Source organism: Sebastes fasciatus, chromosome 22 (assembly GCF_043250625.1).
Source record: "Sebastes fasciatus isolate fSebFas1 chromosome 22, fSebFas1.pri, whole genome shotgun sequence".
NCBI classification, from domain to species: domain Eukaryota; kingdom Metazoa; phylum Chordata; class Actinopteri; order Perciformes; family Sebastidae; genus Sebastes; species Sebastes fasciatus.
The window spans coordinates 14,416,106-14,434,796 of record NC_133816.1 but is presented as its reverse complement, the minus strand read 5'-3'; the positions used below and the strand labels follow the sequence as shown (position 1 = coordinate 14,434,796).

At 40.3% G+C, this 18,691-nt stretch overlaps 2 protein-coding genes across 3 annotated transcripts; both read right to left on the bottom strand.

Annotated features, from left to right (window-relative positions):
• Positions 1-1,334: 1,334 nt before the first annotated feature.
• On the bottom strand, positions 1,335-11,399 carry LOC141760722 (uncharacterized). The gene is made up of 17 exons (XM_074623783.1): positions 11,245-11,399; positions 9,310-9,529; positions 8,960-9,171; positions 7,776-7,857; positions 7,602-7,675; positions 7,429-7,524; positions 7,263-7,356; positions 7,089-7,168; positions 6,865-6,960; positions 6,366-6,461; positions 6,081-6,182; positions 5,732-5,827; positions 4,627-4,722; positions 4,197-4,298; positions 3,941-4,121; positions 3,790-3,816; positions 1,335-2,947 (listed from the first exon to the last, which is right to left on the bottom strand). The coding sequence occupies exons 2-17, from the start codon at positions 9,509-9,511 to the stop codon at positions 2,427-2,429; spliced, it is 2,157 nt and encodes a 718-aa protein (XP_074479884.1). The 5' UTR covers positions 9,512-9,529; positions 11,245-11,399; the 3' UTR covers positions 1,335-2,426.
• Positions 11,400-11,500: 101 nt separating this feature from the next.
• On the bottom strand, positions 11,501-18,615 carry LOC141760725 (E3 ubiquitin-protein ligase TRIM21-like). 2 transcript variants are annotated; one of them, XM_074623789.1, is made up of 7 exons: positions 18,464-18,609; positions 15,342-15,922; positions 15,119-15,214; positions 14,460-14,693; positions 14,156-14,303; positions 14,048-14,074; positions 11,501-13,960 (listed from the first exon to the last, which is right to left on the bottom strand). In XM_074623789.1, the coding sequence occupies exons 2-7, from the start codon at positions 15,915-15,917 to the stop codon at positions 13,395-13,397; spliced, it is 1,647 nt and encodes a 548-aa protein (XP_074479890.1). In that variant the 5' UTR covers positions 15,918-15,922; positions 18,464-18,609; the 3' UTR covers positions 11,501-13,394. The 2 variants fall into 2 exon arrangements, with proteins under 2 accessions (XP_074479890.1, XP_074479889.1); XM_074623788.1 differs by having other exon boundaries at positions 11,502-13,960; positions 15,342-15,919; positions 18,464-18,615.
• Positions 18,616-18,691: the final 76 nt, after the last annotated feature.

The window sequence follows — 18,691 nt, the reverse complement described above, 5'->3', positions numbered from 1 at the left end:
GTCGACCTGACCTCCGACAGGAAACTTGGAGCAGAGGTCGACCGGACCTCCGACAGGACGCGTGGAGCAGAGGTCGACCGGACCTCCGACAAGACGCTTGGAGCAGAGGTCTGTCGGACCTCTGACAGGACGCTTGGAGCAGGGGTCGACCGGACCTCCGACAAGACGCTTGGAGCAGAGGTCTGTCGGATCTCCGACAGGACGCTTGGAGCAGGGGTCGGCCTGACCTCCGACAGGAAACTTGGAGCAGGGGTCGACCGGACCTCCGACACAGGAGTAGGCTTGGTTTTGGATGGAACACTGAGCAGCTTAGGAGAACGCCGCCTCCGAGACCCACGCTTCCTTCTAGGGGCTCCAACCCCTAGCAGGTCCAAGCTAGTGTCCTGTATATCAGCATGGCGAGCAGCAGACTGTAAACTTAGTGGACCTCCCAGGGCAAGGCGGGTTCCCAAGAACCGATCCGGGGCTGATGCTAGCCTAAAGCTAGCTGACTGCTGGGGCATGGGCCGGAAGCTCAGGAAGCCAACAGGCCGGGGCTGAGGCTGATGCTCGGACCGAATCCGGATGCCCAAATGGGCATAAAAGCTCTCTGCTGGGGTCATTATTTAAGGTTGGTTCGTTCTGTCATGTGGTGAGTTACTAAGATGACCCAAACGCAGAGTACAAGCAGGACAGGAAGATTTTTAAATAAAAGCGAGCTTTAATTCAGCTGACAAACTCCAGAACTAACAAAACAAGGAGGGGAACAAAGTACAAATGAAAACACACCAAAAACAAACTGAGAACAAAAACAAAAAACTACAAACCAGAGGGTGCGAGAGTCACGGGCAGGAGGAACACTAGGAACACTAGGAACACGGAGGAACACTAGGAACACGGAGGACAAGGGACTGGGAAGACAAGTACGAACCAACAAGGACAGAGGGGAAACACACAGGCTTAAATAACAGACAAATTACACACAGGTGAAACAAATCAGGGCGGGGCAGACAATCAACCACAAGGCGGGAAAACAGACAAAGGAAGGAAGTAAACCCAGACAAGACACAGGAGGAGTGAATCACCAAAATAAAACAGGAAACACCGGAAATACATACAAATAAACCCCATCCAAAACCACAACAGTTCACCACAACAAGCTGGCACAGCCAGAACACAACAGGCTGTCAATCAATTAAAATATCTAATTGTGATTAATTGCATGATTGTCCATAATTAATGACAATTAATCACACATTTTTTATCTGTTCAAAATGTACCTTAAAGGGAGATTTGTCAAGTATTTAATACTCTCATCAACATGGGAGTGGGCAAATATGCTTGCTTTATGCAAATGTATGTATATATTTATTATTGGAAATCAATTGACAACACAGAACAATGACAAATATTGTCCAGAAACCCTCACAGATACTGCATTTAGCATTAAAACTATGCTCAAATAATAACTCAAGCCCAACAGGCAACAACAACTGTCAGTGTGTCAGTGTGCTGACTTGACTATGACTTGCCCCAAACTGCATGTGATTATCATAAAGTGGGCATGTCTGTAAAGGGGAGACCCATTTTCATTCACATATCTTGAGGTCAAAGGTCAAGAAACACCTTTGTAAATGGCCGTGACAGTTTTTCCTCACCAAAATTTTGCGTAACTTTGGAGCGTTATTTCACCTCCTTCTCGAGAAGCTAGTATGACGTGGTTGGTACCAATTGAGTCCTTAGGTTTTTCGAGTTTCTAGTAAAACTGAGCCCGCTACAACCTCCGAAATATGGATTGCGTTAATGCGTTAAAGAAATTAGTGGCGTTAAAACAAATTTGTGTTAAAACGTTATTATCACGTTAATTTTGACAGCCCTACTTGTTGGCTATGTGTTGTTTTAAGCTGATTGCACTGTTGCCCAAGCCAAATTTCCCCCTTGAGACAAGTAAGAGATAACGTACAGCGAGCCGGTCATTGTTGTGAAATCGTCTCATCGCCCTAAAGGGGTTTCTTTAATACAATAACCAGCTAGCTGTACATTATCCTACTTATTACACGGCTGCTTACTTAAGAAATCAATAATTTGACACAAAAACAGTCCGCCAGAGTCTGACATCAGAACTGTGATAGCAACGGTCTGCTATACATAGCAATGGTCTGCTATAAAGAAATAACAGACCGTAGAAAGCTGTGATTGACCAATCAGAATCGAGTATTCAACGTAGGCGTGTAATAATAAAGTATATCTTATTTTATACCAACCCTGTCTCCCACAATATTACGTTCCCATACAACTAAACTGCATAACCAAAATACAAATACTACATCACTCACTGCATCCGCCCGCAGACTTACAAAAAGGTATTTGTGATACGTTAAAAGACAAACGCGACAAAATATGTTTCCTTCCTAACGTTGTTGAGAATGAAATGTAGTTGTATGGGATTACTGGGGTTTCACAGTTGAGATAATCAGAGGGCCATTAATTTCACCATCTCCTTTATGATGCAAAGTGAAATAGGGGTAGATCTCTCCAGTGAACCAACACTCAGTAAACGAGTAGATGTGAGATCGAGCCGTCACATCGTAGAAGGACACCAGACCTTCCTCGTAGTCCACAAACACTCCAACCTTCTGTGGTTTCTCTTTCAGGGAAAGACGAACTGGTGTAGCCGTCAGTGCTGCGTACTCGTTTTTATAATGTTCAGTAACCCAGTAACCGTTTTCTGGGTTCAGAGAGAGTTTCGCCTTGCGGTTTGCATTGCCTCTCGCTACACCAAGAGTCCATCCGGTGTTGTTGCTGACAACAACCTCCCAGTACGACTTCCCAGAGGTCAACCTGTTGAGACCCAGGACGCTGCCAAACCTCCCCGGAGTTTCCTGGTTCTCTCCTCCGTTACTTACTTTCTTCCCATAAGCAGAAACGAGGCATCTGTGTGCAGTGGTTGGATCCAGCTCTACATCCACTGCAGTTAAGATGAAACAACAACACAACACTTAGATTAACTGTGCTAATATCAGAAGATATGAGTGATGCTTGCTGCAGTACACATACATAGTTGCCTATGTAAGTATTTCAGATCCTTTCCTTGTGTCCACATTCAATTACGCATATTTTATAATTAAATAAAGGTCTTATTGATAAAATTCTTATGTAGACAATTTTTTTTTTATTTAAATAATGCATCCACAAAGCCTTTAAAAAGGTGCCACATAAAAGTATGGTTTTTGCTGAAAAAAATTCTGATTGGGAATAATAATGTAAAAGATTTTGGCGGGTCCAAAATAATTGTTTTGTTTATCTCTGTGGAAGATATCTGACATTTGGTTCCCACTTCTGACAAGGCTTGTGAGACAATACTACAACGACGTTGGCATCTCATGGTATCTCTGGGTCGTAAGTTAGTGTGGAAAAAAACGGATAAATGGCTGAGATTGACGGTAAATGCCTGGCAACCATTTGTTGTGAAGTAAATGCAACGGAAGGAGTGAGAATGTGACATCTAGTGGCTGAATGTTATCAATAGCACCTTTTAAAAAACACTTTTTTCCCCAAATTGGGTCAAAAACAATCAGTTGTTCTGTTATTTTTTACATTATTGTTGGGTTATTTATCTAAACTAAAACATGGTATGGTTCGTAACTTTTAACCCTTTTGATGATGGTGTGACTGATAATTTGCAAAGCTATTACAATAAATATTTATAGAAATATAACATTCGCTATGTGCTAAGAACACTCCAAATCTGTTTCTTGTCTCCAGAAGAATACATTAGATTTGCCTTATTTTATTATTTTAAAAACGCACCTGCAAACTTGGAAATCCATTTAAGTTCTGTTTTGAAAAAAACAACAAAAACAACATAATTGTGTTAGTTAATTAGTGACTGTAAATTACAACTATTTAAACATGATACAAAACAAATAAAATCTAACAATGGGTTATCTGGTGGACTCACCAATAGCAGTGAGTTTTTCCAGTTTCTGGTGAATTTGTTCCATCATGGTGGATGTTGTAGTCCTCAGTGTGGACAGTGAAAGGTTGAGGGACTTCTGCTTAGCATCCTCTGCAACTCTCACCACCTCTGAGAACACACCGTTGATCTCCAGCCACTCAGCTTCCGAGCTGCCCTGAAAAGGCTGACGTAGTGTGTTGGTGTTGGTATGAAATCATATAGAAAACTAAAAAATTCCCAAATCTCTGCGGCAGCTTACCTGGCGGGCTTTCACAGATGATCTGCCTTGAGCCACCTTTTGTTCTCTCATCTGGATTTTATGCTTTACAGCTGCGTCAGCTGGGATTCGGTTTGGTCTTACCTAGAAACAATTTTACACAAAAAAAACCTTTAAAATACGTGTGTCCAGGCACCCATTCAATCACATGCACATGGCAGCATTGACAAAATTGATCGCCCGATGATCCGGGTACTTTACCGGAGTATTTCTGAAGTATTTCTGTCTATGGTTTTTACAGTTTTTAGGGGTATGTAATATCTGAGTAATACCACAAGCATGACTCGAGGACCTTTAAAGTTATTGTCAGGAAACAACAGTTAAGGTAGGACCAGGCCCCAAATAACCCCAAATATTATAAAATTGACTTGCTATATACAGTACAATAGAAGCCCCGGTGCTATAACGTTACCTGTGTTAGGTTTGGATCCTCTTTGTCTTTTTCTTTTGGGTGGACTGCTGTTTCCTGGGCTGTGGGAGCTGAAGGTTTCTGGGCTAATAGCTTCACCTAAAAGTGAAAATAAGTACTTAGGATGACCAGAACCCAACAAACCAAATGTGGGACAAAGAGTATGTTTGTGTGGTTACCAAGGTTGAGAGGTAGTCTACAATTTTGATATAATGTCTATCTACCTTAAATAATAACATTTCTATTCTGCCCTTTATCTTGTAACATCTCTATGCTTTGCCCGAATGCATCAATAGATCGGCAAATCTCTTTTTGAGCCGCACGTTTCTTGTGAGACTCACATGAACTGTGTCGCTTCATGTCGTATTCCCCCCTTGTCAAATTTCACAAAAAATTCTGAGAATCGCCTTCCACCGGCTTATAAATACTTATATGTAGTTTCACAGTCTTTCTTGTAGCTGTTCTTCCTTTTCTTTGTGGTAGTTTCCATCATATTCTGCCTAAATCTGCATTGCTTGTGACTTTGCTGTGACTCGCAATTTTCCCCGTTGGTCATAGAGTAGCAAACATGGTGAAATGTTAAACTGCACAGTTTGACAGCAAACACAGCGCCGTGATGACAGCTTCCCTGCTTTCTTCACAGCCATTGGATAAAAGCCAGATTTTTAAAAAAGCGTCTCTCCTGCAGTGGTTTGACTTTTGAGAACTAGAGCCAATGAAAACGTGGGACATCGTCTCAATCTGTGGGTTGTGGGACCAAGGATAAACATGCTGTGCAGTCCCTCGTAAAGTGGTCACCCTATAATTACTCAAGTATCCAACTAACTAATGATCCTAGCAACCGCCTAGTAACCACCGCAAACGCCTATGCCACCACCCCCTACCAACATCTCGGCAACCTCCTGGAAACATCATAATAATCAAGTAGCAACACATTAGCTATCACAAAGTTTTATTTTTCTTGCAAACATATAGCGCAGAGCAAAGTTGGCCTGTGTGTGATTGACTTCTAGTGGTAAATTACATAATTCATACTAAATTAAGCACTACACATTATGGTCGATATGGTGTACTTTCTGTTACCATAGTGGTACAGATGGTCTACTACCTTTGATAGTTTTGTTTCCTCCCTGTGGTTACCCTTTGGTCGGACAGCTGTTTCCTGGGCTGCGGTAGCTGAAAACATCCGGAGCAGTTCCTTCACCTGAAACATGTCAAACACTCAATGCAAGCTGGACACAAATAAGTAATGAAAACAGAGAAAACTGCAGTAAAGAAACATTAAACCAAAGTGTGCATGTAACACTTTTACATGCTATAATACAATAATAGGGACAATTATCAGAAAACAATGGGAAAAAACTGAGTGTAAAAATAGTACATAATGCTGAATGTGTTTTAAGAAGCAGTTTTGATCAACATGCAGAACATTCCAGCAAGTCAAAATTCAGCTGTACCTTCATACCGGTGGAGTAATCTATTTTAGGATCCTCCTCAGTTGTGGCTTCTGCTGATGCAGGATTTACTTGGGTGGTGCCACTTGTTGAATCTGGTACATTCTGTCAGAGAAAGGTGGAAGGTTTATAAGATTTGAGGCCTTTGCTACGAAATCCTGCAAAATTAATTTGTGTATTTCCTCTTTCAGCTGCAAATTTCCGTTCTGGTTAAAGATTAATCTCTGGATTTTTCTCTTGATCATTTGGTACAAAAATTCTGATTGCAAACACTGAAGAGTTTAGTACCTGAGTTGATGTTTGATCCTCCCTGTGTTGTACCTGAGGTCGGACTACTGTTGCTGGGTATTTGGTTGTTGGATGCTCCTTGACCAAACTCTTCACCTAAAAGATAATACAATGATAATTAAATTCATTCACCTATTAAAACAGTGATGCAGTGATTAATCGCATGATTTATAGTTAATCGCGATTAATCGCGATTAATCGCTCATTTTTTATCTGTTCAAAATGTAACTTAAAGGGAGATTTGTCAAGTATTTAATACTCTTATCAACATGGACAAACAATGACAAATATTGTCCAGAAACCCTCACAGGTACTGCATTTAGCATAAAAAATATGCTCAAATCATAACATGACAAACTGCAGTCCAACAGGCAACAACAGCTGTCAGTGTGTCAGTGTGCTGATTTGACTATGATTTAGGTACGTTATGTAATCGGTGTGTGCATGAGCACCGTGCAACACCGACTACCGCGGCAAGCCTAGTGTGCAAAAAAAGTACCTGTGATGGTGTTTGATCCTTCCTGTCTTTCTCCTTAGGTCGGACTACTGTTTCCCAGGGTGGAATAGTTGGATGCTCCCTGACCGATCTATTCACCTGAGATGTTAAAACACTCAGCATTTAAACAATACACTATGGAGGTGTCTGTCACCAGCTGAAACACGGTAAATATAAGAATGAAATAGCTGAAAACAAACTATTGAGTTCCAACAAATCTGCTTTACCTGCACACTAGTGGAGAAATCCTGCAGCTGATGGCCTGACTTGGAGGCTATTTGGGAAGACCACTGTGGAATTGCTATTGCTGTAATGAAAAGAGATGGTCAGTCTTTTTATTTTTCGGATTGTTTTGTTAAAGTATTGTCTTGAATGAGCTGTTATTCTGGCTCTGTACACACGTGGTTTGGGCAACCCCCCGAACGTGGATCTTGTTGCAGAGTGTCTACGGCTGTCGATGTTCCAATTTCTTGTCATCTCTCCACGGTCTGATATCTTAGAAAGAATTAAAAGTGCATTACAACTAGATTCAAAAATGAAATGGGTCTCATACAAACAGTTCAGTACCTGTGATAATGTTTGGTCCTCCCAGTCTTTCTTTTGAGGTCGATCTACTTTTACAGGGTATGTTAGTGTTGGGTGCTCCCTGTCCGATCTATTCACCTGAAAGATCCATTTACATGTTACTGTTCATACATTTCATAGTCAGAGAATGTGAACCATTCATGATGCTGTTTTACCTGTGGATAGTTGGAGAAATCCCTCCACTTTGACTTTGTGGCTCTTTGGGAAAAGCTTTGTGGAGTTGCAAGAGCTGTAATGAAAGAATATAATCATTCTCTATCTCAGCTGCTTTATTTTTCAGATTGTTATGATAAAATATTGTATTGACTGAACAATAATCCTTTACATACATGATTTGTATTCCACTTTGATTGTGCCTGTTATATCTGCAGAGATGGTGTGGCTGTTGGGGATTGGCGACAATGGCTGTTTCTGTCAGGTTGAGTTGGAAAGTTTAAAATAAGTTGATATTACTTGCATCAAGATCACAATAATGATGGCAACTGTTCACTTTTACTGCTGAATAAAATGGGATTAATCCACTTAATGAAGGCTCGCAGTGAACTGCTGTGATGTATTTCAAAATAAGATGAAGTGCCCTATCTTACACCCGGCGCAAAGCGGCGCACAGCGCAGCGCAACTGTCATTGCTAGTTTCAGACCGATGCTGTTGTCATTTTCATGCCCAGTGCCCAAGTTGTGTAAGTAGCAAATGTACTTGCGCCCATCTGTGTGCCCATGTGCGTGTTGGTCTTAAAATGAGGTGTGGTCAGGCACATTGTTGGCGCATTGCTTTCTTGAGGAAGGCGAAAGCGATTGCGCCATTAACCAACAAAAACCTGGTATAAAGTCAATGGCGCCGTATTTTTCTGCTATTCAAACGGCACATTATTCAGATAGTAAGATGGCGTGTTCACAATGCAAGTACACTCTGCTTGTTACACATACAGTGACGTGCAGCAGCGTTGTCCTCCTCAGTTAAAATAGGTTATCGGTGCATTTGCTGATATGCAGTCCAATGGAGTTGTTGATGGGACAGAGGATTGGGAGACGGCGGAGTCAAAATTGATTGAAAAAAAAATAATTAGATGGAATCATTTCCAAATGTTTTTTATTTAACGGAATATTCTGCTTCAATCCATTTTTGTTGCCGTTTAGCCTTTCAAAAACAACATTTTCAATGCAGGAAACCGCTCGCTTCTCCAACTTGCAGAATCCAAGTTTAAATAGCAATGCACCAGGTGCAGCCCCACCTGGCTTTTAAAGTGGAACAGGAGTTGACACTGATTGATTTAATTCATGTTACGCCCAAAACACACCTAATTAAATGTTACAGGGTATTCAGAGCATTAATAGAGCTGAAGATATAGAGAAGTAATGTCTACCTGAGCAGAGAATGAAGTGGCTCTCTCACTTTGTGTGTTGTAATCCGAGTTTCGCTTTGCTTTGTTGACATAGCCGGACAGCAGTACCCACTTTAAAACGCTAGCTGTCAGTGCTACATATTGTTCTTTTAAGTAAGTATAACTTATACCTCCTTCTTGAGAGTCACTTTCTTCGCTGGCTGATGTTTCATTTGATCCACTTCTTCCCACTGATTATCCCAGTTCCACGGCTCACTCTTTGGGATCCTCATTCTCTTCAGCGTGCATCCCATCATCCCCTGGTGGGTTCTCAGACCGTGATAGGTCGTAACTTTGGACCAGCCACAGTGACACACCTGGCGGCGCGGGTCTGAATAGTAGTCTAGATATTTCAGACATAATTGAAGAGTGGATTTTGATCACATCCATTTTTGGAAGATTTTACATGAAAATAATGTTAGTTTAGGGTGCACAGGAATACAACACAACGTGTACTCATGAATCTTTGTGCAAAACTCACCAGTCTTGATAGGGGCGTAGACATCCAGCCCAAAGTCCTTTTGATTGTTTGTGTGTCCCACATGATCCCACGTGTACTGCTGCTGTTCACTCTCTTTAACCGCCACACCCCTCTGAGTGCATCCCATCTTCCCCTGGTGGGTTCTTAGGCCATGGTAGGTCGTACATTTGGACCAGCCGCAGTGACAAACCTGGAGGCTCATGTCTGATGAGTTGAGTATCTGAAAAAAGTTAAACGCACTTTTTTATCCATCAATTTTTTTTTTTTTTCATGCATTCTGCTATTATGTACCAGATTTAGAAGTAGAAGCGTCAACATTGTGGAAGCAACAAGTGCTTCTCAGTATGTTCAGCTTTCAGGAACATTAACAATCTGTTGTGCCAAGAAACAACCTGGAGATTCATGTCTGGTATGTGTCTGTATAAAACATATAACAACGCATGTTACTGTTAATATGGAGAATTAGGGCTAGATACCGATACCGGATCGGATATCGGGCCGATACTGACTCAAATAGCTGGATTGGATATCGGTGACAATGGGGCCGATCTATTCAATTCAGCTCTATGTTTATATACTATATACATTATATACTGGAATTTGAATTCCTGTTTAAGTTTTGACCAATTTTTTGCTGCAATAAAAATGTTTACACTTAAAATGTAATTCCTTTTAATTTTGAAAATTTGTTTTACCAAGTTTCTGGTGTACGATTTATTATTTTAATAATAAAGAACAATTAAATTAATTTATTTCTATGTATTTATTTGTCACATTTTGTTTTACGAAGTTAGGTAAGCAATGTTTAAGTCAGGCCTGTTGTTGCCTTAAACATAAAAAAATGATCCCAGTCACTTCCACACAGTGAGGCATACAGCTTATTGATTAAACACTAGTATCGGATCGGTGCTCGGTAGCTCAGGTATCGGTTTCGGTATCAGGACTGAAAAAGGTGGATCGGTGCATCCCTACTCTACACACAACAAATCGATATCTGTCTGAGAATACCATAAGTAATAATAATTAATAATGTTGTTAGATTATTCCTTATCTCATGGGGTATTCTGGGATTTATACATTATTATTAAATACTTATACATAAAATTACTGGATAAAACTGGATACCTTAGAGTTTTGAACTGTATTGTTTCTATTTCCTGACAAAAAGGCATGTGGATGAAGAAAAGGCTCATAATAAGCATCCACAAGAGGCTTAGAGGAACAAGTTGCAACAGCTGCAGGTACTTCCTCTCCACTCCCTTTCATACTCAAGGTATCACTTCCCTCTGAGCAGAGCAAATATTAGAAAAATTGGACAAACAGGCCTTTTTTATTTGTACAATTTACTGGCGTTGGATGCAGAGCTACTTAAAAACTTCAGTCAATTTCACAAGAAAATTAGGTAACACTTAATTTTACCATGAAATTTGCAGACCTGTAAAATGAAGTGTTACCCAAAATTACTTTTCTATAGATTCTCTTGTGAGGAAGAGAAACATATCCTGATCTGTAAGTTTTATATGGAAGAGCAAATTTGATGATTATCCAGCAATAACTGAGTCATCCTGATTTACTGTTAAGAGTCATAATGCATTTCCTTATACAGTACTGTTCTTTTTAGACTTCTATTTCATTTTGTAGTGACGGCAGCTGCCCCTGTTCCTCTGCTTCATCCAGGAAACTGACCTATTTGTTTTTTCAATTAAAATTATTAAATTGGAATAACAACTTTCTAATGTAAACAAAATTTAATCAGACAGTCAGTATTTATAATGTATCACTCCTCAGAGATATGTGTCTCTATTTGCAGCAAACCTATAATAAAAATAACTTCATGCAACTCTTCACATTTTTAATTACAGTAGATTACATGGTCTACAGCAATGCATAAGCAGTTTGAGTAGAAAGAAATAAGAAAATGTATTCAGGTTTTACCTTGTGGTCTTCTTCTGTGTTCTGATGCCGCCAAAATTAATTCCCTTTCCACAACTGTGCGCATGTGCAGTAGTTCACTTTTTTCTGCTTTCAGTTTCATTTCTGGGGAAAACAAAACCTGCTTTTTTTTTCACTCAGCCCAGCCATAATTCAGCCAAACTGTTGCACAATGAAACTGTTCAAATGGTGGATCCAAAAGTTTCAAAGAGTGGGGGGAGAAAGAAAAAAAGAAACTTGATTCAATTTGAAAGTTTTGATTTTTTATTAAAATAAAAAAATAAAAAAGTAATTACAGCACATTGTGTAAATAAGCAGGCTTAATTGTATGTAGACTGCACAGATACACAGACACACTTAACATTTCATGCACATAGAATAAGTTGATCCTCCTGCCACACCCCCCCATCACCTTCATAATACCAACATTGATAAAACCCTACAGGCCTATAGGTCAATTACACTTTTTTTTTGTCTAATAAGTCTTGTATCACATTCTAAGAAGTTCTATTTGGTCATGTATTATGTAACAATGATACTCTTATCAACATGGGAGTGGGCAAACATGCTTGTTTTATGCAAATGTATATATTTGTTATTGGAAATCAATTAACACAAAACAATGAGAAATATTGTCCAGTTACCCTCACAGGTATAACCCCTACAACCTCTGGAAGAAAGAATAACTACACATTTATAACTTTACACATTGCATACATTATAGACGTTTATAACAGTTGTTGGCATAATATTGGTCAACATTTTAACCTCAAGTCTAAATCAGTACACAAGGTATATTGTAACAACATTTCTTTGTGCTACGATACTGGTTAGCTCACCTCTCACTAGTGAAACGGACCAAAACATGAACTGACACAGCTTCTCTTTCATCCTGTTGAAGTGGCCATGATATAAGAGTGATAATGCACAGGTGTCCTGATATAGTAAATAATGCACTCTATGGAGGAAATATCACCACTACTTTGATTTACTTGCTTTGTTAAGGTAGCTGGTGAAGCCAATCTCATTAGATGAAAGTGAGCTACAGCATTACTACACTTTGGTAGAAAGTAGCGAGTAATGTAGAAAGTAGCGAGTAATATAATAAACAAAGTCATTATTATTTGTATTTTAGTACACTGACGCCTTTGGCTTGGGTGTAGCTACGCTGCCCCAATTCTACTGGGGAATGTAGTTAAACTAGTAGCGTCCTTACATGTGCTGTTGTTACTTGTAGCATTGTTTTCCCCCAAAGGCTTGTTGTTTTCATATATCAGAACGTTATGCTGCATCATTTATAGTTCCACCCAGACCTTTCCAGAAAATAACAATCAAATCCATAAATTCTCCACAACTCACTATTGATTATCTCTTTCAAATCCATTAAGCCTCAAAGGGCAGGATTCACCACAAATTCCCCCTCCGCATTCTACGAAACACATTGGGCCTCATGCAAGAGCATTTCGTATTCTTGTCTTGACTTTTTCATACTTTATTTAATACCGTGGGCTCGTACGAGTGTGCCACGTCAGATTCAGGAAACGTTCCGAACTTCAGATAGCTGTGTTAATGACATGATGAATGCCACCTGTGCGTAAATGACCACGCATTCATGAGAATTGTAAATTAGCATAATTAACGCCCCAATGATACCATATAAGTCAGCCATGATGTTGACCTTATTATAAACAGAGTAATAATTTAAGTTGTTTTGCAGTTTGAGATTTTCATATTGATATTGTAGTGTTATACAATAGTATCAATGGCCAATTTAAATTAATTATATCATTAGGCTAAATGAATACATTTAGAATTGCATTATAATTCGAATTGCAAAGTCAAACAGGATAATGTCAGCAAAATTATGAAGTGTAATTTATATGGGATTTTGAAAGACAAAATTGCTTCGAAGTAATGAAACATACAATCCAATAGTGAAAAACTTCGGTTTGGATAACAGCAGACTAACTACACTCGACTGTTAGGACAGGTCTGGACCACTTGTAAATTGTGTTCGTGCTTAAGAGAAAATTCAAAATATGAGAAAATTGGTGAATGCGGCAATTTCTCATAAATCAATTAAGAACGAATCTGTTTGTACAAGTGGTCCTTGCATGAGGCCCATTGTTTTGTCTGCTAAACCCACACACTTTTTATGACATATCCATGTCCTGCTCACAATGTTTCACAGCAGAAATAATCAAAGGATCAGAGTTTGTCTCATCTTGTTTTACATGTGGACTGAAATATGGGAAGAGCTTGCCACTGAACGAACACTCCGTAAACGAGTAGATGTGAGATTGAGCCTTCACATCATAGAAGGACACGAGACCTTCCTCGTAGTCCACGAACACCCCAACCTTCTGAGGTTTCTCTTTCAGAGGAAGAGCAACTAGTGGTGCTGTCAGGGCTGCATACTTTTCACCTTCATAATGCACAGTCACCCAGTAACCGTTATCTGGGTTCAGAGAGAGTTTCCCCTTGCGGTTTGCGTCGCTGCTCGCCACACCCAGATCCCACCCCGACTTGTTGCTGACCTCCACCTCCCAGTAAGACTTCCCAGAGGTCAACCTGTTGATGCCCAGGATGCTGCCGAACACGTCAAACCTCTCCGGAGCATCATCTACTTCCTGGTCCTCCCCTTCATCTTTCACTTCCTTCCCATCATCAGAAATAACAAGGCGTCTGTGCGCGGTGGTTGGATCCAGCTTTACATCCACTGTTAATTACAAGTTGGAAATAATTAAAAGATCCGAACACAAAAGTCTATTTTTTTTAAAAGGGAGAAACAGATGAAATCTCGTACCTGTGAACTTTGGAACTCTCTGAAGTTCTGTGAAGTGAAGAAATAGTTTTAGATCAATTAAGTCAACATTTCAGCTTTTAACATTTACCACCATGATTCAACTCTTACCATTGGAGGTCAGCTTCTCCAGTTTCTGATGAATTTGTTCCAACATGGTTGTTGTGGTTTTTCTCATAGTGCCGAAAGACAGTGATGTGTCAAGCTCTACCTCTGTTGAGTCTTTGAGGTTGTCCATGTCTCGAAGAGATGGGTAACTCTGAGACAGAGAAAACGAGAAAGACAGGAGATTAACCAACAGACTGCAATCATACAAAAACAGTGTTTTGGGTTAAAATAACTACAAACACAAAGATAACTACACATTGTTGATTTCACATGGGATTATCAGCCAAAAATGGTCAATTCCTCTCACCTGGAGGAACAGGATGTGATCCTCAAGCGCAGATATATCGTCCAGCTCAGAGATGGTTTTCTCAAGCCTGTCGATTTCAGCTTCCAACTCCTCTTTGATGTATTTTGCCTCTTTCTCCAAAACCTCCCTCCTGTCTTTTAGTGGCTTTAGAGCTGTCGCTTGGGCTTCCTCCGCAATGGCAATCACCGCTGTGAACACCGCCTCAATATCCCACCACTCATTATCCAGTTGGTCCTGAAAATGGGATAGAGTTAGGGTAGGCATCGTCCTACTTGAAGCCAGATAAGATGGATTTGAGTTATTCTCACGTGATCTGGTCACATTGGGAGAATCCAGCTGCCATGCAACACTAGTCACAATTTGACTAAATCTGAAGAGTATTTCTGGGACAGGTTTGGTGTTTGAAAGTTATATCAATTGGCCTGATGGGAATGCTGTAACTAAGGGTCAACATTTCCATTTCTGCTACACCACTGGTCTGAGACTTTGAGGGATAGTCCATTTTATTACCAACTGGCCCAAGAAGCAGCATCATCATCATTTCTATGTGACATACCGTACTATACAGTTGTTTTATCTGGAAACTTGCTCGGCCGGTTTTGATTTTGACAGACTGTTCTGATTGTCTAGTTAATCCAGGTCAACCCAGGATACTTTACCTTGCAGCTCTTTAGAGATGTATTAATCTCATCCACCCGTGTTTTTCTCTTCTTAATTTTCTCTTGAAACTCTGTCTTTGTGCTTTCAAGCTTGGCCTGTAGCAAACAAAAAAGCAAGTCAATATCCCAACTTCAAACCTTGTCTCATCATATGTGTACTTCTTTTTGGTGTGTTTGCAGACTCAAATCAAAAACGTATAGGACCTTCCATATGTTAATTCACCTTCTTCTTGTCCCATTCGTCTTCAGTAGAAACGACCTCCTCCTGACCTTCTTCCATACAGAGTACACAAATGCAACTCTCCCTCTTCCTGTTGTACAGCTCCAATGGGCGTCCATGCTCCAGACAGGCCCTCTCATCCAGGTTCTTCACAGGTTCCACCAACTTGTGGCCCTTCAACCTTGTAGTTGAAGAATGATTCTCCAGGTGGGTCGAACAATACGAGGTAAGACACACAAGGCAGGACTTGTTAGCCTTCAGCTTTCGCTCTGTGCAAATGTCACAGGCCACTTCGCCGGGCGCCCCAGTGTACTTATCATCGTCTTCCTCTTGGGTCTTTTTCAGCTGTTCGACAATGCTTCTAAGGACGATGTTCACCTCTGGGGATTTCTTTACATGCTGCTTGCATAGGGGGCACACTAGGTCATTGATGGCAAAGTTGCGGTCCAGACATTTCTTACAAAAGGAGTGGCCACAAGCTGTAGTGACAGGATCCACAAATGAATCTATGCAGATGGAGCATGTTAGATGCTTCTCCAGTGAGAGGGTCTCGCTGGGTGATGCTTGAGCTGAGGCCATATCTGCTAAAAGAGAGCATCATGAGGTTACACTTAGAAAAGACAAATGCTTTGTCCTCAAATAATCATCTAAATGTTCAATGAATAACTGATAAAGCAAAGAGACGATGTAAGTTTTGTCAAACACTGGACATTGTTGATACAGGTGGCAATTACAGAGTAATGGAGTGTAACAATAACACAACACTGTAAACAAGTTCCTTGTATAGTTACAGCAAGGAACGTATATTGCTACAAATGAAAGTCAATTGTACGTCCCATGGTAACGTCAGCAGCAGCAAAGCTACGCTTCCGCCATTTTGGACTGAAAACGACTAGCAGACGGCAGTAAAGCATCCGCCTACAAAGTGCCTTACAAAAGTAAAACTAAATTATTTCAATTCTGATTTATGATTCGACTGCCATTAAAAAGATGTTATCAGTCGCTATAAGCACCACAGATGTGGGTCAGTAGGAGCCTACAACGCCTACTACATTGTAAACATGAGTGAGTGAGTTACGCAACAAAACTACAACTTCTTTAGGTTTAGGCAACAAAAACACAACTTCTTTAGGTTTAGGCAACAAAACTACAACATCTTTAGGTTTAGGCAACAAAAACACAACTTATTTAGGTGTAGGCAACAAAACTACAACTTATTTAGGTTTAGGCAACAAAACCACAACTTCTTTAGGTTTAGACAACTAAACCACAACTTCTTTAGGAAGTTAAAATAACTATGAACACAAAGACAACTACACATTGTTGGTTTCACATGAGAAGTCCAGTCTCCTGGGAGAAAACCTTGTGTTTTGTGTCCCATTCATTGCCCTCGACCTCCATCCATTTTGGAGATTTACACTATCTATGCCTGACGTCCACTTCTGCTCCTGTCATTACTACGGTCGCTAGAGGTCGCTGTTGTATTTTTTTTTACCTTCTTTTGGTGATCTACCATGTGATACAGATGATAAAACCTACTAGTGGGTGTAGTAGGCCCCTACTGACCCACATCTATAGGGCTTATAGCAACTGATAATGCTCATTTAATAGCCTGACAACAGTCTAATTGGCTGGCAGTTTAACCCCTGGTGCATATTCAGAGAGATTACAGTGGTATCTCTGTTGTATCTAGTTCATTGTCTATGAAAAGAGACTGCAGCCGGGTCACAGCTCACAGGTTTGCTTGCAGGTAATACAAATTATAGATTTATTTCTCATTACTTATTTAGGTTTTTACTGGACAGAATTCAAAAGTCAAGATGGCAAAGCATATTTCTTTCTGAACAACAAGGATACATCAATAAAACCCCTCTCTGATCATGTTGTAGCTCTGTGACGGAGTAGCCGTCACTGACTGTGGGCAGCGCACACACATCACCTCAGGCCACACACACCAACATTTCTCCGCTGCGCCGCAGGCACACACACGCAGGCACACACACACACACACACACACACGCCAAACATTTCTCCGCTCCCTTCCTGATTCACTCCGTAGTTAAACACATCGCGACATATCTCTCTCCCCTAAACTGTTTCCTATACGCATATATTTACACAAACATTATTCGCACTCACCAGTTGCTGAAACGCTGCCTGTCCCACCTTTGTCAGAAGTGGGATTGACGAGCAAACAGGGCCGTAACAAGTCCCCCCGTTATAAAGGGTGCCCTCGCGCGTTTTGAGAGCATGTGATCAGTTTAAATATGTTTATTATTTGAAATTGTGATTATGTTGCAAATTAACTTGTTTTGGTTGGGGGGGGGAATGTTTAGACAGAGATATATCATTTATATGTGGGGGATGCCTGGGTTGAAGGGACTATGGATATCTTCTATGATGAAAGATGATGTTAATTGTTATTTTTCTGTGTAAAGAATACGCCCAGGGGAGGGGCTATTGGTATAAAAGGGGGTCATCTTGGCCACCTGAGGGAGTCTGGTCTGGAAGTGTTGACAGAGAAGGTCACACTCAGACACTCAGGAAGGTAAAATATAGATTGTATTGTTGGATTGTTTTTGCCTATTCTGAAAGAACTCATGGAGTTATTAAGGAACTCGATTTTCCGTACTATTTGCTGTTTTGTACAGAGCTTATTTTCTATTTTTCACTTTTTGTAAATAGCCACAATGATTGCACTTTGGGAGGCCGGCATAATAAAAAGGGGATGAATACAACGTTTTCCGACTACGCCAGTGTTTTTATGTTGCACGGAGTTTTGACATAGAACCCCGCGACAAGCTCTAAGACACCCACTGGATAATTCAGCCTTGTGTGTGTGAGTGTGTGTTTGTGTTAAATCACAATAGCAGAAAATTACGAAAGCAACCATTAGTGAGGTAATAACCCTGTCTAAAACACCACAGATGATATTACTGAAGTTTAATTTAGCATATTTTTTAAAACTAAGGGCTTTACATTGTACATAGAATTATACTAGTAGTCAGGTGAGGTAAAATAAAGAAAGTTAAACACAACATTCATGTAATAATCTAACTTTGTTGTTATTCCCTTTTAAAGAAACATATTTAAACAAAATGTATTATGATGGGGTGTAATATTACCTTTCAGCTATTGAAATGCTCCGTAGATCACAGGCGTCTGTTTCCTTCTCTTTCCACTTCCACCTAGTGTGTGTGTGTGTGTGTGTGTGTGTGTGTGTGTAGCCTTCCTCTGGGCCGTCCTCCCTTTGTTAAGTTTCATTTCAGTGCAAAAGCTCTGCCAGTTGCTTTCCTTTTCCTCAAAGAGGCATGTCGGCATGTAAATGAGCAAACAGATCATCTGTTTGTCGG

Coding starts and splice junctions, on each gene's coding strand:
- LOC141760722 (XM_074623783.1), bottom strand. CDS start 9,511: ATGAGCCTCCAGGTTTGTCACTGCGGCTGGTCCAAATGTACGACCTAC. Junction 9,172..9,309: donor CTACGCCCCTATCAAGACTG/GTGAGTTTTGCA, acceptor TGAAATATCTAG/ACTACTATTCAGACCCGCGC. Junction 6,961..7,088: donor ATTTCTCCACTAGTGTGCAG/GTAAAGCAGATT, acceptor TTAACATCTCAG/GTGAATAGATCGGTCAGGGA.
- LOC141760725 (XM_074623788.1), bottom strand. CDS start 15,917: ATGGCCTCAGCTCAAGCATCACCCAGCGAGACCCTCTCACTGGAGAAG. Junction 15,215..15,341: donor ACGAATGGGACAAGAAGAAG/GTGAATTAACAT, acceptor TGTTTGCTACAG/GCCAAGCTTGAAAGCACAAA. Junction 13,961..14,047: donor GAGAGTTCCAAAGTTCACAG/GTACGAGATTTC, acceptor TGTAATTAACAG/TGGATGTAAAGCTGGATCCA.